Source organism: Portunus trituberculatus, chromosome 20, assembly GCF_017591435.1.
Source record: "Portunus trituberculatus isolate SZX2019 chromosome 20, ASM1759143v1, whole genome shotgun sequence".
Taxonomy (NCBI): domain Eukaryota; kingdom Metazoa; phylum Arthropoda; class Malacostraca; order Decapoda; family Portunidae; genus Portunus; species Portunus trituberculatus.
Genome location: NC_059274.1, coordinates 10,140,580 through 10,160,304, shown reverse-complemented (window position 1 = coordinate 10,160,304; position 19,725 = coordinate 10,140,580). Strand labels below are relative to the sequence as shown.

The 19,725-nt window shown below is 45.2% G+C and overlaps 1 protein-coding gene across 1 annotated transcript in view; it reads left to right on the top strand.

Annotated features, from left to right (window-relative positions):
• Positions 1-12,824, top strand: part of LOC123506800 — a 32,248-nt gene extending 19,424 nt beyond the window's left edge. The window contains exons 5-6 of the mRNA XM_045259147.1: positions 10,422-10,532; positions 10,852-12,824. Coding sequence (XP_045115082.1) covers positions 10,422-10,532; positions 10,852-10,939 — 199 coding nt within the window. The 3' untranslated portion in view covers positions 10,940-12,824. The remainder of the gene's footprint in view (positions 1-10,421; positions 10,533-10,851) is intronic.
• The last annotated feature ends 6,901 nt before the right edge of the window (positions 12,825-19,725 follow it).

The following is a 19,725-nucleotide window of genomic DNA, read 5'->3' as shown; positions in this document are numbered from 1 at the left end:
TAAGTTATGGAACATTACAGTATTTTATAATGAGTTTGTTGATATTGAAACCCAATTTGTTGGGACCAGTATGGCTTATTTCATCAATAGTGAAAAAGATCGTGTAGCATCATATTAAAGCGTGTGAAGAAGAGGGAGGATGAAGGGAAGAGGCGAGATAATAACTTATCAGTGTTACACGTCTAGTTAGCTTGTTAACGGGTCATCTGCAATAGATTGCTGGAGATGAAACTCTATCGATAATGTCGTACTCTTACAGTAACGTGGGTTATGCTGCCTGACATTTAGCTGAAAGCTTGCTTCATACCTACCTTGTACGGCCTAGAACAATAAGTTCTTCGTTGGGTTCCTTATACCTGCCCGCGCGTCCACCCAGCAGTAAATGACTATCGAATGTCAGGCGGGGGGGGGGGTGTATTTCGCCTGGCGGTCTCTCTCTTGTCACGGTGTGCAGTTGAATGATGAAGAACCCTTGATCCCGAACCGGCCTCCGGCCAAACCACAGTGTATTCACACCTGTCGATCCAGTGCCTCGCTCTGGGCAAACAAAGGGAAGGCGGTCGTGTCATTACAAGTCTAGAAAGCCGGAAGAGTTGCAGTGATATTTTTTATTTCACTGGATTAAATATTTCTTTTATTCTCAAGGATCGCATCACTTAGGCTCTGACATGATAACATGTAGTACACATACTTTCTATATTCCCAAAGTTCTAAAGTTCAGTTGTGTTTGCTCTTGCGTTGTCCATGATAGTGATGTAGCTCAGACATTACAGACATTGCGCTAGATTTCTTTCTCCCAAAACTGACGCCGATCTGAAATCAGCTTTAGAAAAAGTTAAACGTTTCCTTTTTCATCCCCTCATGTTCCTTGTGAAAGTTTTTCGTTAAAATGTTTTATGATATGTTCTCTCTGACTTTAATGTTTGGAAGGCTTATGTCTCTGACAGGGTCCCTTCCATTGCTTTCTATAATATAATTTTATGTTTTCTCCCTGAGATTTTTTTTTTTATGTAAAAGGAGAACTGGCCAAGGACAATAAAAAAATAAAGGAAAAAAAGTCCTATTTAGATGCTACTGTCCTTACAGAGCCGACAGAATGAGCCAAAGGTATAGGGACAAACGTCTTGAAACCTCCCTCTTAAATGAAGTCAAATACAGATACAGGCAGGCAGTTTCAGAGTTTACTAAAGATAGGTGTAAAAGACTGAGAGTACTCAGAGAGTGGGTGAGAGGGAAAAATCCTGAGGATCACCACTGTTGATAGACTTAGGAGAAAACTGTCGCCGTCTACGTCAACAGCAATAGAACGGTCAGAGAGGAAACTTGAAATAAAGTTGCAGAGAGGGGTAGAAACCGTAGGAGGGTAGTTTAGATGAAAGCATTGTTCCGTACTCTGTCAAAAGCTTTTGCTATGTCCAACGTGACAGCAATAGTTTCACTAAAATCCCTAAAATAGGATGACCAAGACTCATTAAGGAAAGCCCTGAAGGAAGCCATACTGGCGATCAGTTAGAAGGTGGTGAATTGAGAGATGTTTAAGAATCTTCTCTATTGAAGATAGATTAATAGACTTTAGAGAAGGAAGAGATTAAAGCAATAGGACGTTAGTTTTAGGACTAGAACGATCACCCTTTTTAGGAACAAATTGAATGTAGGCAAACACCTTCAACAAAAAAGAAAGGTAGAAGTCAAAAGACAGAGTTTGAAGAGTTTGGCAAGGGAAGGTGCAAGCACGGAAGCATAGTTTTTGGGAACGATAGGAGGGACCCCCATCAGGTCAGGTCTTTTTTTTTTTTATTTCTATAATTAGCTTGTTCCTGAGAAAGATGACAGTTAAGCCTTTTATTATACAAAGGCCTAAACACAAGCCCACAATGATGACATATTCATGCGCTCCATTGGAGTGCTGTGTGATAATAGTTTTGATGGTAGATGTGCTATGAAAGGATGGATGGATGGATTTTATTATAAGGCGCCGCAACATCTCTGGTCATTTGGCGCCTCTACGATAATGTAAAAAGACAAAATTGTTGATAAAAACAACTAAAAGCAGTTAAAACCAATACAATAGGTAAAAAACTAAAAATATAATAAAAATAAATAAAACAAAAATACATGTAATGAAATAAAATAATATTCATAACTTTGGGAGAAGACCAGCTTCTCCCAAAAAATTCAAAACGTCATGTCCTTGGGCCAGGCACTCTGGTCCAAGGACCTTTGAGAGATAACAGACACCCTTATCTCTACCGCAACAGCGGTAGAGGTAGCGGTGTCTTAAATCAGTCAAACTGGGCATTCCACTAGTAGGTGCCGCACCGTAAGCGGCACCAGGCAGTCATCACAGTGAGGTTGAGGGTCCCTGGTCAGGAGATGCCTTTGTGTTAGGTACGTGTGACCTATACGAAGTCGCGCCAATAACGTCTGTGCACGGCAATGCCGGACATGGGTGTATGTCCACATAGGGAGTGTGGAAGTAGTGATCTCTCCCATTTTCGAGGTTGCGACCCCCGTTACCCATCTTCTCTGCCAAATTGATGCAACCGCCACTCGAATTAGATGAAATGCATCTCGAAACGGAACAGGGGCAGGAGATGGAGCGCGACTTGCTGCCTCTTTAGCGAGGCGGTCAGCGTGTTCATTCCCTGGAACACCAACGTGACCAGGGACCCAACAGAACCCAACACGATATCCTCTTCTGGTAAGTAGATATAGCCACTTTAGGGCTGCTAAAACCAATGGTTGAAGGGAAACAAAAAGAAGAGAGAGCAGTAAGAGCACTATGACAGTCACTAAAAATTGTAAAAGACGAAACCGAGAGAGTAAAAATAATCTGTAAAGCTAAGACTATGGCAGAGAGCTCCGCAGTAAAGACGGAGGCTACCGAAGGAAGACTGCCAGACCGATAAAAAGAGGGGAAAACCACACTAAACCCAACGCCTGCGTCGGATTTGGAACCATCAGTAAAAACGGGGATGTCATCAGAATGGATAAAAAAAAGTGTTCTACAAACCGTGTGTGGGACAGACCTGCCAGAAAATCCTTCTTGTCATTCATGGCAGGAGGGCATTATGAAACAACCGGAAGCTGCCAATAACCAACTCGTGGGAGCCGGGAAGAGTAGACAGGAGTGGGATCGATGGACAAATCCATTATGAGGTTTGCCACTCGAAGGCTAAAAGGTTTAGGTAGACTCGGTCGAGTGACATACGCCTGCGAACGCGAGTCCCGCAATATTGACAGACAAGGGACAGAATCAGGAAGACGGTGGGTGCGAAACCAACATCGGAGCATCGAAGATTGGCGCCGGAGATCTAGCGGCCAGAAGCCAGCATCTACTAATAAGCTAGGAATTGGAAATGTCCGAAATGCACCCGTAGCCAAGCGGACCCCAGCATGATGCACGGAGTCAAGTACACGTAGCCGTGCCTCCGTTGCAGAGTAGATCTCACAACCGTATTCCAGCTTAGGAATGATTAGTGTACGGTGGAGCAGCAGCAAAGTGTTCCTGTCCGCACCCCAAGAGGTGTGACTTAAAACCCGAAGAAGGGATAGTGCCGTCCTCCAAGACGCTTTAAGAGAACGGAAATGGGGAACCCAAGTAAGACGGTTGTCAAACAATAGGCCAAGATATCGAGTGGCCTCCACACATGAGATGCGTCTGTTGGCTAAATATAAATCGGGATCTGGATGAATGCCACGATTACGACAAAAATGCATAGACACGGTCTTCGAGGTGGACACCCTATTGATCGCCAGTTGGAGCTTGCGCTCAATCAGTGACATCCTAGCAGCAGCAAAATAGATGCACAAGTCGTCCACATATAAGGAGCTGTGAACGCCATCTGGTAGAGTATTTATAACACTTTCTATGGCAACAGCAAATAGAGTAACACTAAGAATACTTCCCTGTGGGACGCCATCACTTAGAGCAGTAGCCTCGGAGAGAACACTCCCCACTCGAACCCATAAAAGACGTCTGAATAAAAACTGCTGAATAAAAATAGGAAGGTGGCCACTGAGGCCAAAATTATACAACGAACGTAAAATGCCATGACACCAAGCTGTGTTGTAGGCCTTCTCTAGATAAAAATAAAAAAAACGGTTACCTGGTGGTGGTGATTAGTAAAAGCCTCACAAATAGAAGACTCCAGGGATAAAAGAGCATCAGTAGTAGACCTCATTTTTCGGAAACCATACTGTACAGTGTACAGATGACAAGTAGTTCCCCCTTTCCAAGTACCACATAAGCCTTACATTTACCATCTTTTCCAACACTTTACAGATACAGGATGTCAGAGATATAGGACGATACCTCGTAGCCTGGAGGTGATCTTTCCCAGGCTTAGGAAATGGAAGAACCACTGCGACAGCCCAAAAGGATGGAAAATCACCGGTATGCCAAATCATGTTATATACATTTAATAAAAAGTTAAAAGCCCGGTCAGACATGTGACGCAAAAAGGCATAAAGAATGTCGTCTGGACCAGGAGAAGAGTCATGACACTGGGACAAAGCAGTCCGCAACTTGGTGCAGAGAAGGGGGCATTATAGGACTCCCCTCCAGAGGAAGAAAAATTTATGCCGAGAGATTCCATTCACTGTCGGTGACGTGCTCCCGGGGCTGCAGGATCCTTCCAGGAAACACTGTCAAATTGCTCCGCGAAGAGGTCGGCGACAGTCTTAGGGTCTGCCACCTTTCGCCCAGCAGACAACAAAACTGATGGGGGAGGAGCAGAATACTTCCCAGCAATTCGGCGGAATTTGTTAAAGACATCCGTAAGAAGGGTGCGGGCATTAATGGAAGATACATAAGCTTTCCAAGTGGCTCTTTGTGCCTCTTTCAAAACGCGGCGGGCCCGAGCTCGACAGCGCAGAGAAGCTTATAATGTCCTCTTCTCTGCCTCCGAGTTCCGGACTGCTTTGTCCCAGTGTCATGACTCTTTTCCTGGCCCAGATGATATTCCTTATGCCTTCTTGCGCCACATGTCTGACAATGCTTTTAACTTTTTATCAAATCTTTATAATATGATTTGGCATACCGGTGACTTTCCAACTTCTTGGGCTGTGGCAGTTGTTCTCCCATTTCCAAAGCCTGGGAAAGATAATCTTCAGGCTACGAACTATCGTCCTATATCGTTGACGTCCTGCATTTGTAAAGTATTAGAAAAGATGGTTAATGTAAGACTCATGTTGTACTTGGAGAGGGGGAAGTACCTGTCCTCGGTACAGTACGGTTTCCGAAAGATGAGGTCTACTACTGATGCTCTTTTATCCCTAGATTCTTCTATTTGTGAGGCCTTTGCTAATTACCACAATCAAGTAACAGTGTTTTTTGACCTGGAGAAGGCCTACGACACAGCTTGGTGTCATGGGATGTTACGTTCCTTGTTTAATTTTGGACTCCGTGGCCACCTTCCTATTTTTATCCAGACGTCTTTTACGGGTTCGAGTGGGGAGTGTTCTCTCTGAGGCTACTGCTCTAAATGATGGTGTCCCACAGGGAAGTATTCTTAGTGTTACACTATTCGCAGTCGCCATTAATGGTGTTATTGATACTCTCCCAGATGACATTCACAGCTCCTTATATGTTGATGATTTATGTATTTCATTTGCTACTGCTAGGATGTCACTGATTGAGCGAAAGCTTCAACTGGCAATCAATCGAATATCCAGTTGGGCCAACATAAATGGTTTTCGTTTCTCCACTTCAAAGACCGTGTCTATGCATTTTTGTCGTAATCGTGGCGTTCATCCAGATCCCGATTTATATTTAGCCAATAGACGCATCTCATGTGTGGAGGCCACTCGATATCTTGGCCTATTGTTTGACAACCGTCTTACTTGGGTTCCCATTTCCGTTCTCTGAAAGCGTCCTGTAGGACTGCACTATCTTTCATTCGGGTTTTAAGTCACACCTCTTGGGGTGCGGACAGGGACACGTTGCTGCTGCTTCACCGTACACTCATACTTCCGAAGCTGGAATACGGCTCTGAGATCTACTCATCCGCAACGGATGCACGAGTTCGCACGCTTGACCCCGTGCATCATGCTGGGGTCCGCTTGGCTACGGGTGCATTTTGGACATCTCCAATACCTAGCCTTCTAGTGGATGCTGGTTTCTGGCCGCTCGACCTCCGGCGCCAGTCCTCGATGCTCCGGTGTTGGTTTCGCACTCACCGTCTTCCCGACTCCGTCCCTTGTCTGTCAATGTTGCGAGACTCGCGTTCGCAGGCATATATCACTCGACCGAGTCTACCTAAACGTTTTGACCCTCGTGTGGCAAACCTCATGTTGGATTTGTCCATCGACCCCACTCCTGTCTACTCTTTCCGGCTCCCACGAGTTGGTTCTTGGCAGCTTCCGGTTGTTGCAATATGCCCTCCTGCCATGGATGGCAAGAAGGATTTTCTGCCAGCTCTGTCCCACACACGGTTTTTAGAACATTTTTTATCCATACTGATGACATCCCGTTTTTACTGATGGTTCCAAATCCGATGCAGGCGTTGGGTTTAGTGTGGTTTTCCCCTCTTTTTATCGGTCTGGCAGCCTTCCTTCGGTAGCCTCCGTCTTTACTGCGGAGCTGTCTGCCATAGTCCTAGCTTTAGAGATTATTTTTACACTCCTGGTTTCGTCTTTTACAATTTTCAGTGACTGTCGCAGTGCTCTTACTGCTCTCTCTCCTTTTATTTCCTTCACCCTTTGGTTTTATCAGCCCTGGAGTGGCTATATCTTCTTACCAAACGAGGATATCGTGTTGGGTTCTGTTGGGTCCCTGGTCACGTAGGTGTTCCAGGGAATGAACACGCAGACCGCCTCGCTAAAGAGGCAACAAGTCGCGCTCCATCTCCTTCCCCTGTTCCGTTTCGAGATGTATTTCATGCAATTCGTGTGTTGATTGCATCAATTTGGCAGAGAAGATGGCTAACGGGGGTCGCAACCTCGAAAATGGGAGAGATCACTACTTCCACACTCCCTCAGTGGGCCCATGTCCGGGATCGCCGTGCACAGACTTTATTGGCGCGACTTCGTATAGGTCACACGTACCTTACACAAAGGTACCTACTGACCAGGGACCCTCAACTTTACTGTGATGACTGTTTGGTGCTGCTCACCATGCAGCACCTGTTGGTGGAGTGCCCTAGTTTGATCGAGTTACGACACCGCTACCTCTACCGCTGTCGCGGTAGGGATAGCGGTGTCTACTATCTCTCAAAGGTCTTTGGACCAGCTTCTCTGGCCCCTGGCCATGACGTTTTTAGCTTTCTGGGAGAAGTGGGCCTCATCCCCAATTTGTAAATTTTATTTCTTATGTATTTTAATGTTTTATTTAATTTTATTGTAGTCTTAGTTTTTAGTTAACTTTAGTTTTATCTTTTTTAACTACTTTAAGTATTTTTTTTTTTTTTAACTATAGTTGCGGCGCCATATGACCCCAGCTGTTGCGGCGCCTAAGGCAAATCGATCCATCCATCACTGTCTGAAATATTACGTGACTGGAGAAATGGCCGGCGAGGGGCAGAGATGCTACATGTTCATAAGCTAAACGGGCTTCATCTCATGACATAAACGTCACATAACAGCGGTTAGAAGGAAAGCCCTTATCATAAACCAGTCGAATGCGAACAACCGTACCATACGCCTTGAGAAGTGAGTGCAAGGCATGATAGGAAAATGATGGATTAACATTTACCATCACAAGGGAGTCATATGCAGCAGAAATGCGTCCCTCAGAAGAACTTCCAGAACAGGAGACTGCTGTGGGAGGCCCTTGTGGAGGGGAATCCTCCTCCTTACTCAGACCTGAAGATGACGTCTCGTGGGCCAGGTCAGCCACCTCACGAGAACCTGAATGTTTTTTTGTTTTCCCATAAAAAACAGTTACACAAAAGATTGGCTCCAGAGGCAAGGGAAACCACCTACTGGGAATACAATGGGAGGAAGCGCTGGCTGCCGTGGACGGGGTACCTCGTCCCCATGCGGACCAGTCGTTTTAAAAAAAAGGCCCCATATGATACGAATGTTTGTCCACAACAGAGCTGAGACCCCCCCTCCCAAAGCATTCCAGCCTGGACACCCAACCATCCAGCACAGGACGGCCCCTATTGGGTGATCCCTCCAGCGGGTGACTCCGCTGGTCCACTGGCAGCCTACGTAGGAACCATTTAGTCTGGCCTCTCACTGGCGACTTTACTAGCATGGGTAGCCCTCTCCCCATCAAAAGGGCAGAGCAGGGGTCTAAGGCCCCTCTAGCCTAGCTCACCAGGTCACAGGGGCACGCAAGCCCCCCCACCCCGACAAGGCGGTTCCCATCTAGGGGGGGTGCTACGAAAGAGAACGGCAATGGAACATTGATTAATGGCACTGTGTTAAAGTGAAACATGTGTTGGATCGTGTTCGTGGACTGCCTGAGTTAAGTGCATTGAGGGCAAAAGTTAATATATCTTGAATAAGAAGTGTGATGTATTGTGGCCTCTTTCGCAAATGGGCTCAGCAATTAATCAATGTCTAAGATGCCATGACAATAAGTCCTGTCATTAAGCATATGTCCAATTAAGAATTACAGTAGCAGTTATACAAGTCGCTGATTCGGAAGTATTTTTGTGTCACTAAGTGGAAGAGAGTCGTGCAAATGGCAGCTAGGGGAAGGAGTTCATAAATGGAGGAATTGAGTTTTGAGGCATTGAACGCTACTAAGTTTTCTCTGCCTCGATCAGAATTCTTAGAAAGAAGTCAGACGTTCTGCGGCGTCTCTGCGGGATCTGTTAACTTATCTGTTCCTTAAAGGTTGCTCGTCTCTGAAAAGACGTGAAAATTTATAGGGTGGTAGTTTCAGCGTAGGAATGGATAAGGCTAAAATCTTGGTTTAAAAGATCATTGACGAATAAGAGGAAAAGAGTGGGACAGATAGCATGAGGACAGATGCTACGGGAGAGGACAACCACAGGCCGAGAGTTGAGAAGCCCAGGGCTCAACCGTGCGGCGAGGCACCGGGAACCCTTACACAGAAGCGAATGTGACACTAGTGAGCAGATCAGAGCAGGAGTGACCGACCAATGTTCGTGTGTCTGCGAGACACCGCTTCCGAAAAGAGTGGGTGACAGGACAGAATCCTGAGGAACACCAATGTTGAAAATTTAGGAGGAGAACAGTGGCCGTCTATCATAGCAGCAACAAAACGGTTGGAGAAGATATTTTAGATAAAGTTGCACAGAGAAGGGTAGAAACCATAGGAGAACCCGTTTGGATATCAAAGCTTTGTGCCAGATTATCATAAGCTTTTGATTTGTCTAAGGCAATAGCAAAAGTTTCAACAAAATGTCTAAAAAGATGATCAAGATTCAGTAAGGAAAGCCTGAAAATCACCTGTAGAGCTGTCTTGATGGAAACCATAATGGTAATCAGACTGTGAAGTGGTAGATGTTTACGAATCTTCCTGTTGAAGATAGATTAAACAACTTTAGATAAGCAAGAAATTAAAGTTATAGGGCGGTAGTTTGAGGTAGTTTGAGGTAGTTTTAGCAACAAGCTGAATGTAGGCAAACGTTGAGCAAGAAGAAAATGTAGAAGTCGATAAATGGAGATGAAAGAGTTTGGTTAGGCAAGGTGCAAGTACGGAGTCACAGTGTTTGAAAACAATAGGAGGGACCCCATCAGGTCCATAATCCTTCCGAGGGTTTAGGTCAACTAGGGCACGGAAAACATCATTGCGAAAAATTCTAATCACAGGCATGTAAAGTCAGAGGGAGGAAGAGAGGGAGGGACAAGCCCAGAATCATCTAAGATAGAGTTAATAACAAAGGTTTGAGAGAATATTCAGCTTTAGAGACAGATGACATGGCGGTGGTGCCATCAGATAATGGAGGGAAATATGAAAAATGTAAAGCTATTGGAGATCTTGTTTGGCCAAATGCTGTAAGTCTTGAGGGGAGTTTGATTTCAAAAGATTTTGACATTTTATATCACAGAATGAGTGTTTGGTAGGTTTGGCATGATTCCGGGCTGAAATGTGAAGCGCATGAGGATTCAGGTGATGTAAGGCTCAAGTACTTTCTGTGGGCAACCTATCATGTATAGCGCGAGAACTGACTGTGTTAAACCAAGGTTTCGAAGGTTTAGGTTAAAAGAAAGATTGGGTAATGTACGCCTCCATGCCAGACACTATCACCTCCGTTATGCACTTAACACAAAGATGAGTTCCGACACGGAAGTAGTAGTCATTCATAAGAAAATCAGCACAATAACTCCTCAGTTCCCTCTAACTGACAGAGACGAGGCGCCAGAGGCACCTTCGCTTTGAAGGATCCTGAGGAGAGATTGGAGATTGGACAATATACAGATATGTGATTGTGATTGAAGGAACCCAACGGAGAACATAAGCGTAAACGTTCTCGCTTATTTAGCAGCCTTCTTCTTTCCAGAGAGGAGAACCCCACAGGAGAGCTGTCTGACAGAGGCCGTCGGGCGGTGAAGGTAGTGGAAGAGTTGACTGGGTCTGCGTGTGAGTCTGCCTACCGCCTGTGTCCCGGCCGGTGAGTGTGTGTGTGTGTGTGTGTGTGTGTGTGTGTGTGTGTGTGTGTGTGTGTAATACTATACTTTAAGATGAGAAAGAAATTATATTCCACCAGTCCCATGACTTATTCGAAAAATTTATCATTCATCAATCAATATAGGTTTTAGTTTCACTCAACATATTTTTTCTCCTATTCTTCTTTTAACATTCACTCCCTCCTCTCCCTTTCTATCACCACATCCGCTGCCATCACCACATACAATTCCCTTACCTTCGTCATATATTCCCATACCTTTCCTTCCATCTTTCCTAACTTCTTTCCTTTTCTCCCAATGTAGGTACACGTCTGGGATGGTGTTCCAAGCCATCTTTGACGAGATTAATCTAAAGACCCATGAACACGACCACTACTTAGAGGACATATGAGAGACCACAGTCTTTACAAGACTACATAGACCAGGACCACCCGCACTACAAACACGTACAGAACAAAAGTAATGAACCACTCGCATTACATATATCAACAAAGACAACCTGGGACAGTGGAATTCCAGGAAAGAAGGCCAAATGGGATGAAATCGGGAAGAAAACAAGAAAGAAGACTAATTAATATACAAGAATACAAGAGGGACTCTACAGACAAGAATAGAAGTGATTGGCCACGAAGACATGGCAAACAGGAGTCACATGAGAGAGAGAGAGAGAGAGAGAGAGAGAGAGAGAGAGAGAGAGAGACTGATGCAAGTGAATAGACACAGAACGACTGGTAGACAGACAGAGTTAGAAATGAAACAGTAAAAATAGAAAGGTAGATAAAATAGACCAATACAAAATTAGACAAAAATATACCCTGAGAAAAACGGACAGTACGGTGAGACAGACATCAATGCAGATAAACACACGCAGAAAGATGGGTATAACTATACTCGCACCTGTGAGAAATAGCTGATAGGGTGTGGAAACACAGGGGACTCCCTCAGTGTTACCATATCTCCACAGATTACTGGCTTCATTTACCATTTCTTCCAAAAGGTACCTATTAACGTTATAGATAACAGCAAGGACTTATGTCCGCGACGCCAAGAATTCCTCCACTGACGGTGTGGTGAAGGAAGCGACAATCTCGCCTTCCCCCGCTCATATGCCACATTGACTGGGAAAAACAAAACCTTTATGCAAAAAACACCCTATGATTTTTACCTCAGTGGTGGTGTGGAACAAAAGTTCTAATAAATTCAGAAATAACTTCGGAACTACACCAATTTATATAGAAACACAAAGAGAGAGAGAGAGAGAGAGAGAGAGAGAGAGAGAGAGAGAGAGAGGGAGAAGCAGAGGTTACGTAGGTTGAGCGGGGTTAGAGAAAGAAGTAGACGGTGATAATGGCCATTTATCGATGCGGCGAGCATAGATAGAGATCGACAGACTAGTATAGACATTATTCGTGTGTGTGTGTGTGTGTGTGTGTGTTTAGACAATATAGACTTAGATACGTCAGGAATATAGTGTAGGTTGTAGACTGAAAGCACAATCGAGTTTAGGCATCTGAGATTTTTTTTTTTTTCTATGGTATTTTTGTGTACACAAGGGCATTCTTATTTTTTCTATTTATCTATTGTAAAAAATACTTATACTTCAGTGCGCCTTTTTCCAGTTGAGCTTTATGTACAGCTGCACAAAGTAATGATGCTACATTGATACTCTATGTACAAACTGTCACACATCCCGGACGCGGCAAGGCAAATGGGCAAGCCTCTTATATGTAGGCCATGTTCACCTAGCAGCAAGTACGGTACGGGATGTAACTCGAGGGGTTGTGGCCTCGCTTTCCCGGTGTATGGAGTCTCAGTCCTACCCGAGGAAGCTCGCTCCGTGATGGAGAAGGCTGGCTAGGAGACCAACAGGCGACAGTGGTGAGTTTCAGAGAGGGAAAAAAATCTGAAACTATTTCCAACTATCACATATCCACTTTTGTTTTTGTCTTTGTGGAATATTGTATTTTCAGTCATTCTTATATTCATAGACAATCATTAATTAACTGGATTTTTGTAATCATTACTTACAGCAACTATTTATACAGAACACTATGCTTCCCAGTATGGTTGTGTGTTAAGAGAAGCACCAACGACGACACAAGGTTCTTACATACTTAATGTGCTTTGCATTTTTTTTTTTTTTTTTTTTTTACATACTGAGGCTGAGATTGGAAAGAGTTGGGGGAATAAAGAAAGCATATTAATCTTTTGGATGTATAATGTTGTTGGGTAAGTTCGACGTAATTTCTTATATTAAATAAAGCTGTTCTGGTTGATTCCTTGTATCTCAAGATGACTATGGAGAAAAATTAGTTTAATGATTTTTTTTAAGGTCCACTACCTTCATCAGTGTAGCAAAGAAAGAGCTAGCTGTACTGGGAGGTAGATTGATGGATGGATGGATGGATATTAATGTAGGCGCCGCAACAGCCAGGGTCATTTGGCGCCGCTACCAAAATTTTAAAATATACGAAAAATGTTTAAAAACAAAAGAGAAAAATAAAGATAAATAATTATATAAAAAAAACTAAAAACAATAAAACCAATTCAATTAAAAGTTGCTAAAACACTAAAAGTACAATAAAATCGAATAAAATATCAAAATACATAAATAAAATTCTAAAATTCACAAATAAGGGAGAAGGCCAGCCTCTCCCAAAAAACCGAATAAATCATGGCCAAGGGCCAGACACACTGGTCCAAGGACCTGAGAGAGGTGATAAACACCGCTATCTCTACTGCGACAGCGGTAGAGGTAGCGGTGTCGCAGGTCTAGTAAACTAGGGCACTCCACAAGTAGGTGCCGTACTGTGAGTGGCACCAGGCAGTCTTCACAGTAAGGTTGAGGGTTCCTGGTCAGCAGGTACCTATTTATAAGGTACGTGTGACCTATACGTAATCGCGCCAATAAAATTTGTGCACGGCGATCCCGGACATGGGAGTATGTCCACTGAGGGAGAGTGGAAGTAGTGATCTCTCCCATTTTCGAGGTTGCGACCCCCATTAGCCATCTAAAAAGACTGTTACTTGATGGTGGTGATTAGCGAAGGCCTCACAAATGGAAGACTCTAGGGATAAAAGGGCATCAGTAGTAGACTTCATCTTTCGAAAGCCGTACTGTACCGATGACAAGTACTTCCCCCTCTCCAAGTACCACATGAGTCTTACATTTACCATCTTTTCTAAAACTTTACAAATGCAGGATGTTAAAGATATAGGACGGTAGTTCGTAGCCTGGATATTATCTTTCCCAGGCTTCGGAAATGGGAGAACCACTGCCACAGCCCAAGAAGATAGAAAGTCACCGGTATGCCAAATCATATTATAAAGATTTAAAGGAAAGTTAAAAGCAGTGTCAGACATGTGGCGCAAGAAGGCATAAGATATATCATCTGGCCCAGGAGAAGAGTCGTGACACTGGGACAAAGCAGTCCGCAACTCGGAAGCAGAGAAAGGGACATTATAAGACTCCTCCAGCGGAAGAAAAGTTTATGCCGAGAGATTCCATTCTCTGGCGGTGACGTGCGCCCGGAGCTGCAGGATGCCTCTGGGAAATACTTGCAAAGTGCTCCGCGAAGAGGTCGGCGACATTCCTAGGGTCTCCCACCGTTCGCCCAGCAGACAACAAAATTGGTAGGGAAGGAGCAGAATACTTCCCAGCAATTCGGCGGACTTTGTTGAAGACATCCGTAAGAGGGGTGCGGACGTTTATGGAAGAGACATAGGCTTTCCACGAGGCTCTTTGTGCCTCTTTCAAAACGCGGCGGGCCCGAGCTCGGCAGCGCCGAAAAGCTTCCAGGCACTGCGGGTTCCCACGATGTCGCCGGAGACGAGAGAAAGCTGCCCGTTTCTCTTTTACCGCTGCAGTGCATGCTGCGTTCCACCAAGGAACGGGACGCTTAGTAAAGCGACCTGACGTCCTAGGGATTGTCTGAAGCGCTAAAGAAATAAAAAAATCAGTAAAATAATCAACAGCCTCAGCACAAGTAGAAAAGACAACCAGCGGACAGATAAAAGAGATAAGGTCTGTGAATCGACGCCAATCTGCCTTGTCTAAAACTCAGCGTGGAGGCCGGGACTGTGTGTGGCTCAGTGTTCACAGATTCCAATAAAATCGGAAAGTGGTCACTACCGTGTAAATCCGGTAGGGCTCGCCAATTAAAATCGAGGAAAGAATTAGATGTACAAAGAGAAAGATCGATAGTTGTAAAAGTCCCAGTAGGACTGTGGAAATATGTAACATCCCCAGAATTTAAAACCTCTAATCCCTCATCCTCAATAAAAGAACCGATTAAAACCCCACGGGGATTACTAGCACCTTCATCCCACAGTGGGTGACAGCCGTTAAAATCTCCCAACAAAAGAAAAGGCGGAGTCAGCAGACGCACCAGGCCGTCAAGCTCACCCCTGGAGACAAGAAGCCGAGGAAGGAGATATAAACTGCAAATCGTGTACAGTCGTCCCATAAAGACCTTAACAGTAACCACCTAAAGAGGCGAGTTAAGTTTTTTTTTTTTTTTTTTTTACGTAGGGAAGAGGGCTAGCCAAGGGCAAAAAAATGAAAGTTAGAAAAAAGCCCACTTGAGCGCTGGCTCTCCAAAGAGTACAAAAAGTGCCAAAACCGTCAGCCAGAATTAGGGAAGCAAATGCCTCGATACCTCCCTCTTAAAAAAAGACAAGTTGTAGGAGTTTGGAAATACAGATGCAGGGAGGGAGTTCCAGAGTTTACCAGTGAAAGGGATGAATGATTGAGCGTACTGGTTAACTCTTGCATTAGAGAGTTGGACAGAATAGGGATGAGAGGAAGAAGAAAGCCTTGTGCAGCGTGGCCGCAGGAGGAGGGGAGGCATGCAATTAGCAAGATCAGTAGAACAGTTAGCATGAAAATAGCGATAAAATATAGAAAGGGATGCAACATTTCGGCGGTGAGAAAGAGAGTGAAGACAGTTAGTCAGAGGAGGGGAGTTGATGAGACGAAGAGCTTTCAATTCCACCCTATCAAGCAAAGCTGTGTGACTGGAACCCCCCCAAACATGCGAAGAGTACTCCATACAGGGACAGATAAGGCCCTTATACAGAGTAAGCAGTTGGAGAGGCGAGAAAAACTGGCAGAGACGCATCAGAATACCTAACTTCCTAGAAGCTGTTTTAGCAAGAGATGAGATGTGAAGTTTCCAGTTAAGATTATGAGCAAAAGACAGACCAAGGATATTCATTGTGGAAGAGGAATACAGTTGAGTGTCATTGAAGAAGAGGGGATAGTTGTCTGGAAGGTTGTTTTGAGTTGATAGATGGAGGAATTAAGTTTTTGAGACATTGAAAACTACTAGATTTTCTCTGCCCCAATCGGAAATTTTAGAAAGATCGGAAGTCAGGCGTTCCGTGGCGTCCCCGCGTGATCTGTTGATTTCCTGAAGGGTTGGACGTCTCTGAAAGAACGTGGAAAGATGTAGGGTGGTATCATCAGCGTAGGAGTGGATAGGGCAAGAAGTTTGGTTAAGAAGGTCATTAATGAATAATAGAAAGAGAGTGGGCGACAGGACAGAACCCTGAGGAACACCACTATTAATAGGTTTAGGAGAAGAACAGTAGCCGTCTACCATAGCAGCAATAGAGCGGTCGGAAAGGAAACTTGAGATAAAGTTGCAGAGAGAAGGATAGAAGCCGTAAGAGGGCAGTTTTGAAATCAAAGCTTTATGCCAGACTCTATCAAAAGCTTTTGATATGTCTAACGTAACAGCAAAAGTTTCACCGAAATCTCTAAAAGAGGATGACCAAGACTCAGTAAGGAAAGCCAGAAGATCACCAGTAGAGCGACCTTGACGGAAGCCATACTGGCGATCAGACAGAAGATTGTGAAGTGACAGATGTTTGAGAATCTTCCTATTCAGGATAGATTCAAAAACTTTAGACAAGCAAGAGATTAAAGCTATAAAACGGTAGTTTGAGGGGTTAGACCGTTAGAACAATCACCCTTTTTAGGAACAGGCTGAATGTAGGCGAACTTCCAGCAGGAAGGAAAGGTATAAGTCGATAGACAAAGTTGGAAGAGTTTGGCCAGGCAAGGTGCAAGCACAGAAGCACAGTTTTTTAAAACATTAGGAGGGACCCCATCAGGTCCATAAGCCTTCCGAGGGTTTAGGCCAGCAAGGGCATGGAAAACATCATTACGAAGAATTTTGATTGTAGACATGAAATAGTCAGAGGGAGGAGGAGAGGGAGGGACAAGTCCGGAATCGTCCAAGGTGGAGTTGTGAGCAAAGGTTTGAGAAAAGAGTTCAGCTTTAGAGACAGAAGAGATGGCAGTGGTGCCATCAGGATGAAATAAAGGAGGGAAAGATGAAGAAGTGAAGTTATTTGAGATGTTTTTGGCTAGATGCCAGAAGTCACGAGGAGAGTTTGAGTTTGAAAGATTTTGATATTTCCTATTTATGAAAGAGTGTTTGGCAAGTTGAAGAACAGACTTGGCATGATTCCGGGCAGAGATATAAAGTGCATGAGATTCAGGAGATGGAAGGCTCAAGTACCTTTTGTGGGCAACCTCTCTATCATGTATAGCACGAGAACAGGCTGAGTTAATAAACCAACGTTTAGAAGGTTTAGGTTGAGATAAAGAATGAAGAATGTACGCCTCCTTGCCAGATACTAACACCTCTGTTATGCGTTCAGCACAAAGAGATGGGTCTCTGACATGGAAGCAATAATCATTACAGGGAAAATCAGCATAATACCTCCTCAGGTCCCCCCAACTGGCAGAGGCAAAACGCCAGAAGCACCTTCGCTTTGGGGGATCCTGCGGAGGGATTGGAAAAATAGGACAAGATACAGAAATGAGATTGTGATTGGAGGAGCCCAACGGAGATGAAAGGGTAACAGCATAAGCAGAAGGGTTAGAGGTGAGGAAGAGATCAAGAATGTTGGGCGTGTCTCCAAGACGGTCAGGAATACGAGTAGGGTGTTGCACCAGTTGCTCTAGGTCATGGAGGATAGCAAAGTTGAAGGCTAGTTCACCAGGGTGGTCAGTGAAGGGAGAGGAAAGCCAAAGCTGGTAGTGAACACTGAAATCTCCAAGAATGGAAATCTCAGCGAAAGGGTAGAGGGACAGAATGTGTTCCACTTTAGAAGTTAAGTAGTCGAAGAAATTACTATAGTCAGAAGAGTTAGGGGAGAGATAAACAGCACAGATGAATTTAGTTTGAGAGTCGTAGCCAGATGGTGGAAAATTCGGAAAACTCAAGAGCGTGGGCACAAGAGCATGTTAAGTCGTTGCGTACATAGACGCAACATCCAGCTTTGGCATGAAAATGAGAATAGAGAAAGTAGGAGGGAAAAGAGATAACAGGGATAACAGGTATATCCTGACGGACTAGAATAGCTGTGCCACCGTGGTGGCCCTGGTCAGGGAAAGGAGTACTAAAAAAAGGCACGATAGCCAGGAGGACTAGAATAAGTACTATCATCTAGCATAGTCTCTTGTAGAGCTACACAGGCTAGAGAGAACTCCGACAGCAAAGCTCGGAGTTCCCCCCACAAGGCACGAAGGCCTCTACAGTTCCACTATAGAAGCTTGTAGATGACTATTTAGGTGCAGTGGAGGGGAGAGCCTTTTGAAGGGCTGCCCGTGACTCACCTGACTAGAAATAATTAACCGACGAGAAGACACCGGGAGTTGTGATGTGCCGGGTCGTTGGACCGCTGCCTTTCGGCTTGCTGGTGAGTGATGCGAACCATCATCACTCCTACCGGTCCTCGGAGGACGAGAGTCAGGCTGGACTCCACTTTTTGACACAGCGGGTCCGCAAGGGACGGCTGTGACAGTATCATCGGACGTCTCCATGTTAAGACCGTCCTCATCACAAGAAGCCCGATCTGGGACGGAGAGCGTCACAGGAGGCTGGACAGAAATAACTGGAGCTACCATTGCAGAGCGGTCCCTGGAGGACTCACGATCGTGTGCACCGGGAGAAACCTTAGATTGCTTAGGCTGAGCAAATTCTATCGACTCTGCAGAGCCGCGGTGCCATTTGGTCATGCCCTTCAAAGGCTTAGGCGATGGAGGAGGCAAATGGACATCAACTACATGGGTAAGTTTGGTCAAGTCCGTATTATTCTCGTCGCTTCTTACAGGTGACTCAACTGAGTCATCAGACAAAAGGGCAAACCTATTGGCCAAATGAACAGGACCACCCGCCCCAACAGAGCGAGAGGTAGTAGAAGTTGTGGTCTTCGGACCGGCAGACTCAGCAGTAGAGCGAGCGGCCAATGCAGCATACGATGTCGCACCAGTACCGTCCTTTTGGCGGTACAGGAGTTCACGGCGGGCGCTACCTGGGCTGATGAACTGAGTGTTAGCAAGTTTTAGAATGTCCTGCTCCAGGCAATACCTGGGGCATTGCCTGGAACGTACCTGGTGAGCATCACGGCAATGGAAACAGTAAGCAGTAGCATTGCAATGGACAGTCTTAACATGGAGACGTCCGACGATATTGTCACAGCCGTCCCTTGCGGACCCGCTGTGTCAAAAAGTGGAGTCCAGCCTGACCCTCGTCCTCCGAGGAATGATGGTTCGCATCACTCACCGGCAAGCCGAAAGGCAGCGGTCCAACGATCCGGCACATCACAACTCCCGGTGTCTTCTCGTCGGTTAATTATTTCTAGTCAGGAGAGTCACGGGCAGCCCCTTCAAAAGGCTCGCCCGTCCACTGCACCTAAATAGTCATCTTCAAGCTTCTACAGCGGAACTGTAGAGGCCTTCGCACCTCGTGGGGGGAACTCCGAGCTTTGCTGTCGGAGTTCTCTCCAGCCTGTGTAGCTCTACAAGAGACTGTGCTAGGTGATTGTACTTATTCTAGTTCTCCTGGCTATCGTGCCTTTTTTAGTACTCTTTTCACTGACCAGGGCCACCACGGTGGCACAGCTATTCTAGTTCGTCAGGATATACCTGTTATCCCGTTATAACTTAACTCTCCTCTTCAGGTGGTTGCTGTTAAGGTCTTTATGGGACGACTGTACGCGATTTGCAGTTTATATCTCCCTCCTCGGCTTCTTGTCTCCAGGGGTGAGCTTGACGGCCTGGTGCATCAGCTGACTCCGCCTTTTCTTTTGTTGGGAGATTTTAACGGCCATCACCCACTGTGGGATGAAGGTGCTAGTAATCCCCGTGGGGTTTTAATCGGT